At 44.2% G+C, this 18,497-nt stretch overlaps 1 protein-coding gene across 1 annotated transcript; it reads left to right on the plus strand.

Moving 5' to 3' along the window:
- The first annotated feature begins 3,532 nt into the window (after positions 1–3,532).
- On the plus strand, positions 3,533–14,125 carry LOC147730318 (beta-crystallin B1-like). The gene is made up of 6 exons (XM_086958545.1): positions 3,533–3,568; positions 5,082–5,155; positions 6,320–6,438; positions 9,118–9,250; positions 10,785–10,927; positions 13,632–14,125. The coding sequence occupies exons 2-6, from the start codon at positions 5,090–5,092 to the stop codon at positions 13,798–13,800; spliced, it is 630 nt and encodes a 209-aa protein (XP_086814671.1). The 5' UTR covers positions 3,533–3,568; positions 5,082–5,089; the 3' UTR covers positions 13,801–14,125.
- Positions 14,126–18,497: the final 4,372 nt, after the last annotated feature.

Here is an 18,497-nt window from a genome sequence, read left to right on the forward strand (position 1 = left end):
TGAAATCCTATGTGTAGAGAAACGAGTGTTCCCCCTTTATCTAGAAGGATCAATATAAAGAGATAGCTGAAGTTTTGATTAATTCAAAGTAGGACTATGCCAGTGCTCCATACGTTAGACATCCAGCGTACCAAATTGCTCACTGTCAGCATGTTTGAAATATGGAGATTTACCTCGCCCCAGGGATAGAATGGGTATATTTTAACTAACCCTCTCAAACCATTTTATGCCCCTGTGTACTTCGAGTAGAAACCAGTACCCTGTTCCCTGTCATGTTTGAGGTCAACCAATAGGGATCGTATTATTTTTCTAAAGAACAAGTGTAATGGCGAGAAGAGCCTGTATTTTCTAGTTAGGTCCACAGACTTTGGAATTTGGTTTCTAAGCATAGGAGATTAATTACTGATCGGCTGTCTTTTCAGAGAATCTAGAAAAACGTTATTTTTTGTCTATCGTTCCTCGTCCATCTGCATTTTCATTGGCTGCATTCCATGGTAGTATTACATGGAGGCAATTTAGTGTCTCGTATGCAGCAAATAAGTAATAGAAATAAAAACCTGAGATAAATGTAATTCCAAATGATCCATGCAGTGGTGCAGAATGTGGCGCAGGGTGGTCCTTGCAGGGGCCGGCCTCTAGTGTGGAGTGTACTGAGATCAGAACTTACAAACTATCTGCATCAATATTTGAAATGTGAGATAAACCTTCTTCTACTACAGGATTTCAACATAATATTTACACACCACACTCCAACACCCATCTGTTCCACAGCAGCTGATCCCACAGCAAGTGATGGCAGCTGTGATCCCTTATTGCTGCTGCAGTCATGGATGGTTTCCTTGTGCAGTGCCAGTGCAGTGCCAGTGATACATTGAAAGCAATCGGAAGACATAGAAAGCCTTTTTCTGATTGGCGTTGGGGAACTTTCAAAAATTGTTTGAAACCTGCCTGACCTCAAGATGGCTGCCTCAGTTGGTCTCTCCACGATGCTCCACCACTTCTTGACAATAGAACTGGTCATCGACCTGATCTTAACCACATCCTTCACCTGACCTTGATCCAACTCTCCCTCTAGGACATGTACTCTTCGAACGTTCCCTCGACCGTGGAGACCCGCCCATTTGACTGATGCCCGGTGGAACTACCTGTTAGCTGAAGAAGAAATGGGCTGTGGATCTCCACTCAGCCCTCACCTACCCAGCCGGACTTTGGGCAGACGTTCCTTCGTCTCTCTGTCGTATCTCCCTCCTACTCCTTCACCCTACCACATTCCCCCTCTATGCTCCCTTCTTCTTGCCTTCTATCCCTTTAATGTTTTTCTGTTGAGACCTAGCTATTTGACCGATGCCCTGTGGTGCTACCTGATAGCTGAAGAGAAAATGGGCTGCGGATTGCACCTCGGCCGTCACCCACCCATCCGGACCTTGGGCAGACTTTTCCTTTGTCTCTCCGTTGTATCTATACCCTACCCCTTTGTCCCCTACCCTCTTACCCTTCTCAATCCATTTTTTTTTCTTCTATGCTCATTAAATGTTTTTACTGGTATCATTGGTAACTTGTAACTGATGTAAGTTTGCAACTATGTGAAACCTTATGTAAAGCACTCTGATACCTTCGGGTCTAGCCAGTGCAATATAAAACTCTTTAAATAAATAAAATAAATAAATACAAACCTAAAGTGCCACAATGGATCTAGTATAAACTAATTGTAATTGGGAAATTCATGGAGGGGATTAACACCTATTAGAAACACCAACATAAGACCCTCAAGTAGCTCAGCATGTAAGACTTATGAAAAGAATGAGCTTTTACTTGTGGTATTTATAGCCTGAAGAGAGCTGAGACACCACTCATTGGTAAATCCCTACATAATTACCAAAAGATGGGGTGCTCTCTTTTCATTTTTTAATGGGCACTAATGGGTTTCCATAGCATGCAAATAAGATGTATTCCTCGAGGAATGGTTTACTAACTGTGTAATTCCCCAAGAGATCACCTGTCTGTATCCCTGGCAATATGGCAGAAGGTTGCATGGCAAAGGCTGGTGCTGATGTACTGTCTTTTAGCCTGGGCGCCACGCTATAGAAATCTCCACCAACAACCTCCGCTGCGAGTACCTAAACCTGTGTTGAGCTGCAGTACTTTATGGTAGTATATCTGCTGGGTCCACCCAAGAGGAGGCATGTAGTGATGTTGTGTGACTCAACTGATAGCAGCAAACAGCACACGCTTGATGTGTGCTCCCTAACAATCTAAAGGTGAATGTGGGTCAGAATTATGGACTCCTCATGACTGGCTTGACAAAGGATGACCTCTGGTGAAAGCTACTTAAGAAGGGAGACCCGCTGCCTGCATTGATATCAACCTCTCATCTGCACAGGACTGCTTCTGGGTAGGTTGACAAGAAGAATGATTATAAACATGGTAGGTGAACGAGGTTGACTTCTAATCCAATGCTTGTGCCAATGGCGAGATCACAAGGCAGCCATCATATTTGCCTTCGACAGTAAGGTTGAGGGTCCAGGTTTGGAGCTTCGGATGCAATTGCATTACCACTCCGCCCCTTCCCCGGAATCCATTGCAGGTGAACAAGATTAACTTCCAGCTGGCAAGAGTGAGACCACAAGTTATCCCGCATGCTAGACTTTGAGGGTTAAGCTCCTCCAGGTGTGAGGCTTTGAGGACCCCTGAACACACTGAAAGTGAAAAGGGTTGACTTCCCATCTGAAACATCTGCCAACAGGGAGATCAAGAGGAGGCCAAGGCTAGGTTTATCTTCAAATGTTGGACCAGGTTTGAAGCGGTCCATGGAACTTGGGGACCAGGTTCCAGCCCCAGCAGCAGACCAACATTCTGTGATTCTGGACAAATCATTGAATCTCCCTGTGCCTAGAAAGCATGAATTTGACTTTGTGTGATGTAATCTGGTGCTCACGTAAAGCGCTCTGATGCCCTTGGGCCAGCAAGGGAGCCCTCGCAGCAGGGGCCATGTTTCCCTTTGGAGGCTGGACAGATGATTCGGCTCTGATGCTGTCAGTCGAGTGGTATGAGGTCACCTGTGCATGTTGTAGGTACAGGCAGCTGCCGTGTTTTTCTTTAGGGTACAGGTTGCTGCGGTTGAGGTGTACCGTGTACCTGGCTCCTCGAACACATTGTATGTGAACCAGGTGACTTCCCTTTCGAACCCCTCTGTCAGCAGGCGCGGTCACGAGACAGCGGCCTCCGAGACCCTGCTGTCAGCACTCTCTGGCCGCATGAACACAAAGAGGCGGCGCGGCACGTGTGGCTGCTTCCTTTGTGTGCCGCTAACAGGTCGAGTGAGCACCAAGCAATGAACGTTGTCAGCTCCGGACGCGGGGCTGCAGAGCCGGGGCCTTTCAAACGAGCCTTTGTCCGGGATTGGCCCCTGAATCGGACCCCCCCGACCGCCTCCTCCTCCCCGAGAGGGACACGCAAAGGTCGCGGGTAAGCAGCTTTGGGCAGTATAAAAGCACGGGGCGGATTTTTTTAGGGTATAACTTCTTAGGTGCCATCCCTGTGGTCGGTCGTGTCGAGAGCCACGTTTACTGTAAGTGACCTTTACTGGTTGTTTTATACTGGAAACCGGGGCGGGCGAAGGGTGGTTGCGTCTGAACATAATCTCTGGGTCGCCTCGGGGGTTACCGTATGCATAGCGGTCAACAGTGCAGCAGGTGCAGTGGTACAGGGTTCCATGAGCGCGAGGGCCCACTCCACACCAATTAGTAGGGGTGAAGTACTTTTTGCAAAAGAAGGTGAGAGGGGCCCACATTCTTTGCTTCCATTGAGGCCCGTCCTACCCAGGCGACTCCATTGGAATTGTGCGTTTGCCAGGGCGGAAGAATAATCTGAAATAGTCAAATATTGCCAGTATTTGAGCCTTTCCTATGTAAAAGCAGGGCCTTTGGTATTGTGTTGAAATGGAGGAGTAAATTGTGTGGCATAGTTGACAAAATTATGAAGCAAGACATGACAAATTATGCAGTTTGTAGCAACACAATCTGTGACAGTGTTGTATCATTATTTTGGCATTGTAGCACTTTTTGGTACTGTCTGGGCAAAGTTACATCTTGTCAGTACCAGTTAAACATCTGATTAGAGCAACCTGCCACTGAACAGTGAGTAATTAACCTTGGCAAAGAGTCTGTCATGTGCAGAACAAAGCCTGGAACTTGTTTTTAGTCATTTATGAATCGTGTGAGCCTGGGTCGCGTTTTTGGTGAAATCTACATATCATGCAGCAAATGGCGACTGTGGCAAAACCTTCATTATGCAGACACTGTGGCTGCAGAATTGCATAAATTCAGTGCTGATGACCATAGCCAAGAGGTGTGGTACCAGAGAGAGAGAGAGAGAGAGGAGGCGAGTGCTTGAGAACAAATCTAAGAATGTATCGATTCGAATGGTGGGAAATACACAATAATTAAGATAAAAGAGAAGGTACAGATAGTGTGATGAAGGCAAGGGTACGCTGATTGTGATAAAGGAAATACACTGTGATTCTAATGAAAGAGAAGATGCATAGATTGCGATAAACAAATGTATAGTTATTGTGGTAAAGGAGAATTTGCAGATGTGGTAAAGAGGAAGATACAGTGAAATAGAATCAGGAGACACAGAGATTTTCATAGAGAAAAACCGAGGAAAAACTACAGTGATTTTGAAGAAGGGGGTTTACAGTGACTCTAATAAAGCAGAAGCAGGGCAGGCTCACAATGGCTGCCATAAAGAAGCGGCTGCTTTGACAAAAGATCACACTGTGATTGTGTTGCAGAGATTGAGAGTTGTTGTGATTGCACTGCAGAGGTCGCTGAACGTTGTGTGATATTAGTGCACATACATGAACACAGTATATGTGTTTCAGAGTAATGGTGATTGAATAATGTAGTGTTTGTGATACACATGCATAATGATTCATAGTTAGATGTTTTAGTGACGTCACAAGGTAGGATACTCCATAAGACGCAGTGCCGCTATCACAATATAGAATTTAACTTTGACCACAACTATAGTGCATTGAGACGCCTTGCCTTTTTCACATAAATGTGCTTGTTCTTTGGCAGTTGCCGATATGTCTCACAGTGGAGCTAAGGGCAGCGCTGGCAGCCACTCTACCGTTGCCAATAACAACTTCAAGGTAAGTCCATGTCTTGTGAGAGTCCCTGGTGCACTGATGATGATTGTATTGGCCATTTAAACAGAACAGAGAATTGCAAATGATAAAGTGTGTTGTAAATATTCAGCTGTATAGAACTTCTTTACACACTTAGAAGTGTGAAGGACAGGTTCCACCATGTTGGACGGCAGGCCTTTGACCAGTAATTTCTACACTGTCAAACCTTACCTAATTAAATCAGCCATGTTCTTATGATGCCATGGTTTACGATACTTTCACGCCACTGTTTTCGAGTGCTTACATAAACTGTGCCCAGAGTATGAAAGCACAATGGGATCACACAAATGGTAGAACTGTGGTATAAAAATACTTGTAACAAAACATATGGTGGTGGGTTCTGCTATCCTCCTTCAGAAATTGGTATATTGTTTCCAACCACTCAACTATTTTCATTTATGGAACTATTCAAAAACCTGAAGCTAAAACTAATGAGTCCCACGTGGCTTCTGGGCAAAGATTCCTTGCTCAGCAGGCTGCCCGGTGACAGTGAGTCTTGTATGTGGTATAGTATGGAAAGGGAACAGCATGGTTAGATGTCTGATGTTGAATATTACTGGTAGACTGATACCTTGGAGAGCTCTGCCCGCATGTCACTTTACTGCATCTCTCCTTGAATTCATCCATCTCGCTGACTCTGTCTCTGTGTGACCACCGCTCTTTGTTCTGCCTCTCTTTGGCACCGGTCCTCCCTAGTGTTGTCTCTCCCTTACTCCATCTTTTTTTTACCAGCCCCTCCTAGGAACTGTTTGCTCTATTCCTGACAAGCTCTCCCTGATCCATTCTCTGCTTATTAATATTACTCATTAGCCATTTGTCCTTGACTTCCTTACTTTGTAACCGTGCCTTTTCAATACCCCATCTCCAAACACCCAAGATTCTGCGGATCCATAAACATGTCTCCCTCCTCGACTCTGTCTCTAGCTTACAAAATTGTTACTCAAACCCTGACTCATCCTGACAGGTATATCCTTGACCCTTTGACCCTGACCCCATTTCTCATGGCCCATGCCCTGACCCAGGGTCTTCCAAGCCCTATCTGCCTACCATTGAAATACTTTGTTGAGAAAGCCTACAGGGGAGGATGGGAGTAGAAGGAGCCCAGAGTAATCCAATTTTCACTCCCAGGTCTTCTGCTATGAGTACGAGAACTTCCAAGGAAGGAAGACCGAGTTCACCACTGAGTGCCGGAATATGAGCGATCGAGGACTTGATCATGTGAAATCCATCCGCGTGGAGTTTGGCCCGTAAGTGTTTGTTTTCTGTAGGTCACACATCCTCCCCTGCCAGTCTATTTTATATCAGTAAAAGAATGTTCCACAAGAGACTGAGCCATCAGCCCTGAAAGGAAATACAGATGCCTAAATGTACTCACGCCTGGTAGTGAAGATCTTTCTTACTTCGTACAGCTATAAAAGATCCTTAGTGTGACTGGAATCAGTTTGTGGCAGAGGATAAGCCTTCACTTTGAATTCTATTTATAACAACAAGGGGCCCCAATTAAGTCAACAGGGGACCTCGGGGAGCTTAAATCTTTCAAACAACAGTGGTCCCATGCATTCAAAGATAAAGAAACAAGTAATAAATATAGAGAGAATCCGTTCTATATTCTGAAGGACATGTCCAGCCGGACAGAGGTCTATAATTTTACTGAGTATACACTTCAAATCCAACAAAATACCTTCTACTGATCACCTGTGTGGTACACAAGCCTGTGCCCTACACTAACAGGTCTTAATACAGAAGGTAGATTTACAAACAATTAAAGGCTTTTTAAGGCAAACAAACGTTTTCTGTGTAGTAAATGCAGTTGTACAGAGAAATCACATGCCAGGCAGACCCTGTACTCCGACTCAACCGGCAGATTCCTGGCGTCGTCGAAATTGGTTATCAACCACGACCCGCCGAGCAACTCATCCTGGGTTGCGGCATTCTCATCCGGTTGCCTCCTCCTCTTGCGGGCATAATCGCATTGCCCTGGTAATTAGAGGCTAACAAAGTTAAGGCATTATTCCAATGTCCTGATGATGGTCCCCATAACTAATGGGGGGACCGAAACGCCGTCGACCTCTGTGACACCATATGCAAAACGTGATTACTATGTAATGTAATAGTGTTCATGTGATTTCTCTGTACAACTGCATTTACTACACAGAAAACGTTTGTTTGCCTTAAAAAGCCTTTCCTTGTTTGTAAATCTATCTTCTGTATTAAGACCTGTTAGTGTTGGGCACAGGCTTGTGTACCACACAGGTGATCAGTAGAAGGTATTTTGTTGGATTTGAAGTGTATACTCAGTAAAATTATAGGCCTCTGTCCGGCTGGACGTGTCCTTCAGAATATAGAACGGATTCTCTCTATATTTATTACTTGTTTCTTTATCTTTGAATGCATGGGACCACTGTTGTTTGAAAGATTTACTTTGAATTCAGCGTGCTAAAGCTGCTATTGCCCACGTCTATATTTAATTATTTATACATTTGTTAGTAGGCTCTCAATCGGCACTTTGCAGCTCTTAAATTTACGGTATATTACTGCAAATGCTACATTCCTTCTTCCAGTTTTATCTAGTGCAGCAGTTGAGTACAGGTCTTTGGTTTAAAATGTTGTCAATGTTTTCTCAAACTTTAAATGGGTAAGAAGCAACCTGAGGCATAGAGCTGGGCATGTAATGCGAGTGCCTAATGGATCACCTTTGGTTGGCTGAATTGGTGCGGCAGGATGACCAGTGTGACAAGTTTAGGTGCCTGATTTGGGAGAGTTAGCTAGTAATCACTCAGGTGTGTAACTCTATTAGTCTTCAGCCTGTGCATAGGATCCTGGGATGCCAAGATGAAATCATAATCTCAGAAGGAATCCCTTACCGCTTTGTCAATCAGTTTTAGTCTCTCTGCATCCCGAATGTTCACCCCATGCTGAGTTTTTAGTCACCAATTATTGGAGAAATGTCAAGCAGCAGTGTGAGACTAGCACCTTAACTGGGAGCTGTATTTTCCCATGATTGAAGCTGTTACTCTGTACTAATAGAATTCTTTTTTGAGATGTATGTGTTCCTTCCAATAAATAAATGGACTAAAAGTCACACCAGTGCTTAATTTGAGCTGGTGCTTGCTGTTGAATCCTCCCGGCACTCATGTTTGGGGACCAGCACTTATTTTTCCTCATTGGGCATTTCCCGAGAGCAAGAGAGGGAAAAACACAAAGGGGAAATAAGGAGTAAGAGAAAGACAGAAAAACTATTGCAACGTAAGAAAGCGCAAACCTGCAAGAGTTAGATAATGAGCATGGGTTATCTGGTAGTCAATTAATGAGGCAGGAGATGGATTCCAGATTACGCAACATTAGTATTCAGCCCACCCACATGTAATAGCTGCAGCCATGGGCTTCTGAGCATAACTCTGGGCACCAGCTTTCAATATTTTACAAATGATGCCTTGGTCACACCTTTGTACTCTTAGGAGTTTAAGCTCAGTATGCTCCTGTCAGAGATTGAAGAAGTACTTTTGTTACCTAAAAAAACTGGCCAAAGTTGTAATTTTGACATCTGAAATGCATCTGTCTATAAAAATGAAGTCACACAGTAGTGGGGCGGGGGTGTGACTCTTTAAGGTAGGAAGGGTGACAAATAAATGGGTTTTCTTAAATGAAGGATGAAAGGGAGTCTCCTGTTCCAGCAAGAGACGCAGACACACTTTCGTTTTTCACAAGAAATACAAAGAGGAAAAAACAAAATAAAGTCAATTCCGAAATACGAAAAAGCAAAATGGAGTCAATTCCAAAATACTAAAGAAGAGGAGTACAATTGAAAAGTAAATGGTGATCATTGAGAAATGTAGTCAGTGTGGCAAATTTCATTGGTTCCTAGTTTTCTGTTCCCAAACCCATGGGTTTTTTACTCAGTGTGATATGTGTTTTTCTCTTCACAGCTGGGTGGCTTTTGAACAGAAGGATTTTGGTGGTGAAATGTTTATCTTGGAGAAGGGAGAATACCCACGCTGGGATTCCTGGTCCAACTGCTTTCGGGCCGACAGGATCATGTCTATCCGGCCCATCCTCATGGTAACCAGCAACTGTTTCTTTTTATTTAGATCATCCAAGTTTTAGTCACAGGTAGTAATGACCACAGAATCCAAAGTTCACACCCAGAGTCATTATCTAAACAAAGAAGTAAGTCCATGTAAACCTCTGCTACAATGTCCGCTCTTGGCTCCGGTCAAGGTGTGGTTAATTTTCAAACTTCTCACTACCCCCACAAAGATATCTAATAACATTTAACAATATATCAAGGAATGAATAGCTCTCCATAAAACCAAATTTAGAGTGGCGTCCACCTCCCAATGTCACCAGAGGTGCCCCTGTTGTCCATCTCTACCGCAGATGACCTTTATTTCTGGTATATATTCCCGGAAACCTGGAACATACTGCATATGGAACTCTGAGAAAAGCCCAACCAAATCAACCCAACCTAATCATTCTAGCCCAGGCTGACTCAATATAACATAATTTAAATGTATTCAACCAAACTAATGTAACTCAACACAAATGAACCATGTAGAAGACAATCCAAACCAAAGTAACTTAAAACCAATCCATCCTAATCCAATGTTACCTACTTTAAACAAACACAAATAAATCCTCACCAAATCAAATCCAAAGCGACCTAATCAAACCTAGCCCATTGTGATCCAACCTAATTACCTCCATCCCATTGTAGGCCTTCAGGAAACACCCCACACTTCGCCTGCACCACCCAAACCAGAATAGGTCAACAGGGACCTTATTTTTACATTGCACACTGGGGACGCAAAAGGGCATGTGTGCCCATTCTCTGCACTCTACAGGCACAATGGTGTTGCACAATGGGCAGCAGACCCTTCTGCGTCCTCTTCTGTAATACCGATAGCCCTAGGGCATACGAAGTGCCAGCGCCGTCATGACAGGGTGTTCCTTCAGTTACATGGTGCGTGGCCCCATGAAAATGATAGAATACCTTTACCTCTGAACCTTTTATTATTCGGGATGCGGGTGCAGAGGCAAATATGCCCTTAGCAGGTGCACTTCAGTGCACCTCCTAAAGGTAGCCCTCTGGAGGGGAGAAAGCGCGTTCCATGGACCCCTCCAGGCATCTCCATGCAGGCGGGCGCAGTCACTCACTCCCCTCTTCAAAGTCAAGCGGCATGCCACCTGCACTGTAAAACACAGAGCGGCTCCGTATTTCACTTGAATGTCCTGCCTTGAGAGTCGCACGGGCTCGCGGCTTCCCTGGGGGCAGCGCATTCTTTGTAATAGGGTGTACTGTCCACGTTTGCGCCCAGAGCACTATTGAAAGGTGAGACGTGGTGCAAACAGAGAAAGTGCGCCGTATGCATAATACTTACCCAGGAGTGTAGAATGCATTTGCACACAAAGGGCCTTTTTGCCCCAGTATGGGCATAGGAATGTGTGTAGCAGAATCTGACTGTATTGGGAGTAAAAAGGGTAAAATGGGAAATGTCTTTACAAACACATGAAAGATGGAATGAATGTATGGCGTTGGAGCAGGTGCCAAAGTTGTTATTAATGGTCACCCCTTTCCTTTTGTGCTATGCCACAGGACAACCAGGATTACAAGATCTGCATGTTTGAAAGTCCCAACTTTGAAGGCAGAAAAATGGAGGTTTGCGATGAGGATATTCCCAGCCTATGGTCATATGGATTCCAAGACCGAGTTGCCAGCCTCCAAGTTCAAGGAGGAACGTAAGTTCTATATATTTTTCTGGGAATGAGAAATTGGAGTAGACTTGAGAAAACCGAGAGACCTCATGGTGGTGGCTCTGATGAGATATGGAAGGACTGCAATGGAGTAATGTGCGGCATTTCTAAAATAGGCCAATTGTGAGTAAAGAATGGGGAAGAATCTCACTGGCTAAGCTACTCCCTGCCCAGTTTCCATAGGGGTTCCTTTAAAAATAAAACGAAAAACTTCAATGAGGTTTGGCAATAGTCCTCTGGATCACTGGCTAGTAACCCCTGAAGCTGCCACCCTGATTCACAAAGGGGTTACAGGTACACAGGGTCCCAAAGAACAATTTGAAAAGGATGCCACAAACACGCACCTTCCAAATTGTGATTTAGTATACATTTCTAAACCCATTTGAGGAAGGTAAAAAATGTTTTATTATTGTTTAGAAACGTCTATTAAACAATAAACACACATTTACAATAACAACTCTATTCCCAAGCCACCCCGTCCCACCCCCAGCACCCAGGCCAATATACAATCATTAAAACAACCTATTGATTCCCCCCTTGTCAAACCGCATTTTAAACGATTCTGCACATTTCCACCAATTATCAGTTTGACGCTTAACACACCTCCACAGAATCAACCCATTCGGTGGTCAGCATTAACCAATATTAATCGTTAACAATAATTCTAGCCCAAGCTTGTTTGTTAAGAATTTTACTAATTCGTGAGAAGTTCCATTACCTCATTGTGATGGCAAATATTATATTTGGTAACAAAGTGATTTTAAAATCAATTATTGAGTACTATGATAATAATTGTGGAGAAGTGTGGCGGTTAGAGCAGGCAGACCCTGAAGCAGAGGTCAGACCCGGGACCAGGGTTCAATTCCCGACGCGGCAGGGTCTTGAGCTCAAATGTCCATGGACTCGATAATTCTCGCTTCGGTGCCTGACCTAATCATGGGTTCACACTCTGCAACTCTGGGCATTAAACTTGCTTAATCTCCACAACGGCCCCCCGCGGCGGGATGCCTGGCTTTCACCTTGGGGATGCCCTGTAGGGGCTATCTCACAGGGAAAAGCCAGGACGGGTTCCCAAGGCAAGCGCGGAGATACCCCTTCGGGGGTCGATTCAGGCGCTATATAAGAAATATAATAATAATAATAATAATAATAATACAAATAATCTTATAATAGATTAAGATAACAATTTGCACTGATAACCCACAGGTACCGTTGTTATCAGAATCAAATAGTACGTCAAACTTCTCCTGTTTCAGATATCGAAAATTCAATGCCACCCGAAATTTTGATAACAGCATACGCATCTGGGGGGTTGGGAAAGCGGATATATAAGGGTACATCCTCACATTATCCCAGGACTCCAACCCATTTTAGGCGACAATAACACTGCTTAGTTTGTAAAATAATAAACGGCAGTGTCTAACTTTTTCTCTGAAGCCAGCTGCCAGCGGTATGGAAAGTTAGGGATGCCAAATACCAGGGCTGTCTAGTCTTGATTCCACCTCATGGGTCTTTCGTCCACCATCCTACTCTTCCTACCACTTTATTTCACTATTGCAGGCACATTTTCTTCTGCTTTCTCCTTTGCCACATTTCTCCCTTTTTCAACATTTTCTGACCGTCTTTTTCTTGCTGTGGTTCAACGTTTGATTATTAAAAACAAGCATAGCTTCTTAATAATTAGTGCCATTGGGCCCCACCTGCAACCACCAGCTCAAATAAGTCACTGTTTACGATGAGTAAAATGGTATAATGGGCGTGGTGCCTACCAAATAGCTTTTTAGCAATTGCAAAACTTCCGATTTTTACAAATCCGAGGGTTTGAGAGTGCTGAGAATGTTTAGCACATCTGACTCATAGTTCAGCTCACTGAGTAATTTACAGAGCGGCCCTAAGGGAAGGGAATGGATCATCAGTCTGGCTACTTACACTTTTAGAAAAGGGATTTAAAAAGATCAGGAAACTCTGGATGTTCTTGTACTGTCTGCGGGGCCGGGGGGGGGAGGGGGGGCAGCGGGCCTATGGGATACAGAAGAGGCCATGTGTCTTCTACAGTATGGCAGATGGAGACAGACACTTAGATCTTGTAATTCCTGCAAAAAGAAGGGCAGAAGGGTGCCTATCACCCTCTGGGTGGCTATAAAATGTGAGAAAGCCCAGTGCTATGTAATATCGATATCACTGCATAGAACAAGGAAGAGGGGGAGAGCTTGCAGTTTGAGTAATCTGGCAGCGCGCAGAATATTCAGTATGTTACATTCTAAGATAGCGTGGGTTTCTTTTGTGACTATAAATATTTCTGTAAGGTTGTATGCTACAATGGCAACTACAGACGTCACAGCATAAATATCAGCAGCTAAAATACTGTGGAGGTAAATATATATCAGTAAGCAGAGATTTACTACGTTTAACGCCAGATCTACATACACTGAAGATATATATCGACAAGGTAAATATATGTGGTGTTAAGTACAGTAAACCTATCCTTCTTTATGTATACTTAGCTTACTGATATTTTGGTCGTAGTTATTTTGCTGTGATATTTTTGTAGTATGATATTTAAAACTGGATGTTCCTGTACCATTCCTCCTGTAACCCTCCTGTTATGTATGCTCCCCCTAGTACTGAGATGCATGTTCTTCTGATGACGAGTGTTGCCTGTCCTCTAAGTTTCTCTTCTTTTATTCAGGTGGGTTGGTTATCAGTATCCTGGCTACAGAGGATTCCAGTACCTCATGGAGTGTGGACCTTACAAGCACTGGAATAACTGGGGTGCCACCCAGCCCCAGATGCAGTCTATCCGGCGGGTGAAAGACAGCCAGTGGTACAGACGAGGCAACTTTGAGGCCTTAAACTAGGCCTGGTGCCCAGGACAGAGTCTCGCAGCAACAGAAAGGGACCTGTTTCTTTTCTTTTCAAGCAGCCTCATTTTGTCATGTTTCAAAAGCTTCACGTGAACTCAAACTTGGAAATAAGGGAATGACCCGGTGTACCTAGGGGAGAACTGAGGACATTACATTCAAGGTTCTGGCATCACTGAAAGAAAACTCTGAGGGCTTGGGCGTTTAGCTGGAACGATGGAGGCTTTGAGGCACAAATCAGGAGACAACCCTTGGTCCTTCAAGCTAGGGGTCTGAGAGAGGGATAGAAAAAACCACATCTATCTTTTTGGAGCACACATCTGCTTACTGTTCTAGGATCATCTGGCTGCTTTTAGAAAGTACCACCAATACGAACCTAAGCATCAGAGAACAGACTTCCTCGTAGTGTCTTCCAACCGAAGTACAACACCCTTCACCCTTCCTTTTACATGTCATGCACATGACAGGCTTGTCCTTGCCCTGGATGAAGTCTCAGGAAATAATATTCTGAATTCTGTCCACTGTTGCTGTCCTTTTAACCATTCACTCCCACATTGGGTGTGACTCAGGGTACGCACGCCTGAAATGCAGGAATCCCTAGAATTCATCAGCACATTTTACAATGCAAATTCGTTTGACAATGGAAGGGCAGAAGGGCAAACCAGGAACAGCGTTTTGTCAATTCATTTCTTTTTCAGAAACACTTTTTGGTGTTGTTTTTCTCAGGGAACTTTTTAAATTGAGACCTCAGTGGAGAAGCCATCAGTATCCGTGCTCCTGTTCCCTGCTTCCAAGCGCTGGCCTTCTGTATACATCTCACACATGATCTGTATCCATCACCCCGTTCACCTCTTTACAGAAATCAGCATAATAAAAACATGTCTCTTACCTTTATGTGGTGCCTGATTTTAACTTCATTCAGAGGGGGGCTCTCTTTGATACAAGAGCTCTCTATGTACTAAATAATGATACTATTTATTTGACCCTCGTAACAAATGCAAAGATATGTACATAATATCTTGTGCAGAGCCATGGCTAGTGGGTTTGTGCTTTAGATATGAATAGTTGAAATGGATTAGGTGTGCCTTGATGAGCATAACGTTGTACATGGTTAGCAGAAATATGTTTTTACAGCAGGGGAGGCAGTGATTGAATGCCAGGGCTATTCTCAAGTAGAGGAATTCACACACACCATACAGGAAATCTAGTGGCAGAGTGCAAGTGGGAGTTGAGATCTGGATTGTGAGAAGTTGAGTGTTTCAATCAATCTTTCTCTAGAATCATAGCAGGACAAAGCGTACACGCTATGTCATTGGTTAGGGCTGTCTATGGTGAAAGAAGTATTAATAGTACACATTTCTGAGTTTGGATTGCAAATTTCAAATCTAAATTTATATCACAACAGACATTTTTTGACAAGAGTAGGGGTTCCTATAGCATTTTCGAAGTCTTCGTCACACAGCAGCTGATGGAGCCTCCGACCAGTTGACCATGACATACACGCAGAGTGTAATACTGGCTGGCATGTGTTGCTATGGGGTGTTGGGTCCTAGATCCTCCTAAAGGTGGCGCCTGGAACACCCAAAGCAGACTATCACTAGCTTTGTTCTAGAGGCAATAAGATACTAAAGGGAAACTATGTATTGTATGACTAAGGGCCTCATTATGAGTTTGGCGGTCTCAAGACGGTCAAACCTGTGGTTGCGGTCCGACCTCCGGGACCTCGGCGGTCTGACCGCCGTATTATGACTGGGTGTTCAGACCGCAACCAGCCCGCTACAACATAGCCAGCACCACCACGATCCTGGATCACGCTGTGCTGGTGGTGTTCAGAGTGGGTAGGAATGGAGGCGGTGCTGAGCCTGGCACCACTGTCCACATCACAACTTGCCCTTCGACAAGCTTTTTTTATGGCAGTCAAACTGCTATGAAAAAGCTGGCAGATAGGCAAGGAGCGGGCCCAAACAGGGACCCTGGGCGTTGGTGCCCTTTTGATTAGGGGCACATGTTGTGCACCCCTACTCCTACACTGACATGCGTGCACTGTAGGGCATGCACAAAATGGTGCATACCAGAGGTGTGCGCCCAACGGTGCAGGCGCAGCTGTGCTGCTGCATTGCCTTCAGGCTCACTCAGTGAGCCAAAGCGTGCAGAAAGCACGAGACCGTGGCTGGCACACTGCCTGCTCCTCCGTCTTATCAGAACATGGCGGTCTTACCACCAGCACATCGGACTTGCAGTGACCACAGCTTTGGCAGTCTGGTGGTCAGACGGTCAAAGTAGTATTACGGCCCTAAGAGAGTGTACTTAAAAGTCATCAAGAAGCTGCCATGAACATACACTTCCTTGACCACAGGGACAAGCTAACTGTCAGCTGCCATGCAATGAAGCTTTTAAGCTGATCTAACCACAAAAAGTAACTTGACCCACTGTTTGCAATACTTCAATCTTCAAATTAGTCTTCACAGCACAATGGACCTACAGCAATGTGGCATCCAAGAGATCTCGACCAGGACAAATGAACCAGTTAACAGAAGAGTGATTTCACTTTGCCATGATAAATTAGGACCCCATGTACAAAGTATTTTTTTTAAATTAATAACACATTTTATTGAACTTTTCAACCTGGACGAGATGTAACAGTATGACAACAGAACATGCCCTGTCCCCCAACCTCCTGCCCACCCCACAGTCAATATCATAATCCAGACTGTGCAGTAATCGCCGACTGAGTCTCAGGGATACCCACCTCTGGGGTGGTCAGGCCTCATAACCTTGAACCTTCTCATCTAGGGCTGTTATTGGTGAAGTGATTTAGCCGAGAACAATCCCTTGGTAGTGGCCTCAGGCTTCCCATATTTTGGAGTGTTTCTGCGGGCAGCCTTTGGCCTAGTATAGCCTCCATTCCATGATCATGCAACTATCCAAGTCTTTATGCCACTCTTGTCAAAAGCATTTCAACCATCAAAAATGGTTTGATTTGGAGTTTGCGACAGTAAAATTATGTTTTATTGTACTAATCTCATTTTAGGAATTTGTGAATGTCTGCTGACTCCTTAAATGGTCTTGTGACTGCATGCCAATTTAGTATTTTGAATGGCCACGCTGTAAGTGTCCCTTTCAAATACAAATTTGGGGGCTCATTTATGAAGAAGTCACGCAGCGCAGCGCAGCAAGCCACCTTGCTGCGCTGCACTGTGTGACAGGGAAAGGGCAGGAATGTGCTGTATTTAATGCAATATGGTACATTCCTGTCCTTTCCCATGCGCTGGCACTCTTTTGGTAGCCTGTGCCAATGGAGGGACACTTGTGCTAAGGTGCAATGGTGCCTGTGTTGCATACAGGATTGTTATTGTACAGGAAGAGGCATCTTCCTGCTAAAAGTTTTAGAAAAGATTAGGGGCCCCTGCCTAAAAGGATAAACCCTGGCAAGGAAAAACCGTTTTTGAAAAAAGCTGGATTAGCACCGGGTTTTGTGCATATTTTTACACATCCTATAGACGCCTATTTTAATCTAATGTAATTCAACTGACACTTTTGCTTCTGATTAAATTTTATTTTATTAAATACTTTTTTCTTTTTTCTTTATATATTATTTTTTCTGTGCAAATTATCAATTCTTATTCACAATACAAAATTCAAAATTCATTATATTGATAAGCGTGGCTCAAATCCACCCGAGTGACTTACCGCACTCACCTATAGTAACTATATAGGAAGTCAGCCGGACAGTGGAGAAGAATAAACAAAAGTCTTTATTAGGCCAAACAACACTCATATGAGAGGGCCCTGTCCGACCTCACTCCTAGGAGTGCGAACGAGACAACTGACTCTCTGCATCACAGCAATACATTATAATGCAACACAGTTCATTGGGGTACGCCCCTTCTGGAAAATTGCTGAAACCCAGACCAGCGAACAATGCCATCATACAGCAGGCATCTGCACCTGCGAAGGATACATCGCTATCTCTACTCAAGGCCATGGAGCTAGGCTTCAGCGTCTCTGGTGCATGAGAACATTACTGATAAAGAGACTTGTTAGTTTCGGCCACAGCAAGCCGAGAAACGAAAACTGCTGTCTTAGTGAAATTCTCTATTCCTGCGGGAGGGGCAGATGAGCGAGTAAGGCTCGCGGACACAGAGGGATACACAAAATGGTGGCACACAGGCCAAGCCAAGGAACCAATATAGTCACACGTACATTCAAATAACAAAGTAGCAAGCGGAATAATTCAACATAGGTGCATATATGAACTTCATTAGTTAGCCATATGATGCTAACTTACATATGAGAAGGGGTAGTTGGGGCATCGAAAAGTGAATTCTATCAGACCCTCCTTTTAGCATCATTGCTTAACTGTGGCCACATTTATTTGCCAAAAGGTAGTGCCGGCATATCCGTTCTAGGGGCCGAACACATTTATTTTTCTTTTAGTCTAAAACATCCTCTGAAATAAACATCAACCAACTTGCATCAGCAGGAATTTCAGTAATCATCGAAGTAGCATATTGACCCGACACCTTCTTTTGTGGACGCAAATTCGTAGCACACATTGAGCAGCATGGAGGGAGGCAATATACACAAAGGCAACATGTCAGTATTACGCTCACCACACCAACCAAACCCATCAATATTTTCCAACCCCAGGAAGAAAATGCACCCCAGAGCCACCCCTGTAAGGACCATGTCCC

This window comes from Lissotriton vulgaris, chromosome 2_1 (assembly GCF_964263255.1).
Source record: "Lissotriton vulgaris chromosome 2_1, aLisVul1.2, whole genome shotgun sequence".
NCBI lineage: Eukaryota > Metazoa > Chordata > Amphibia > Caudata > Salamandridae > Lissotriton > Lissotriton vulgaris.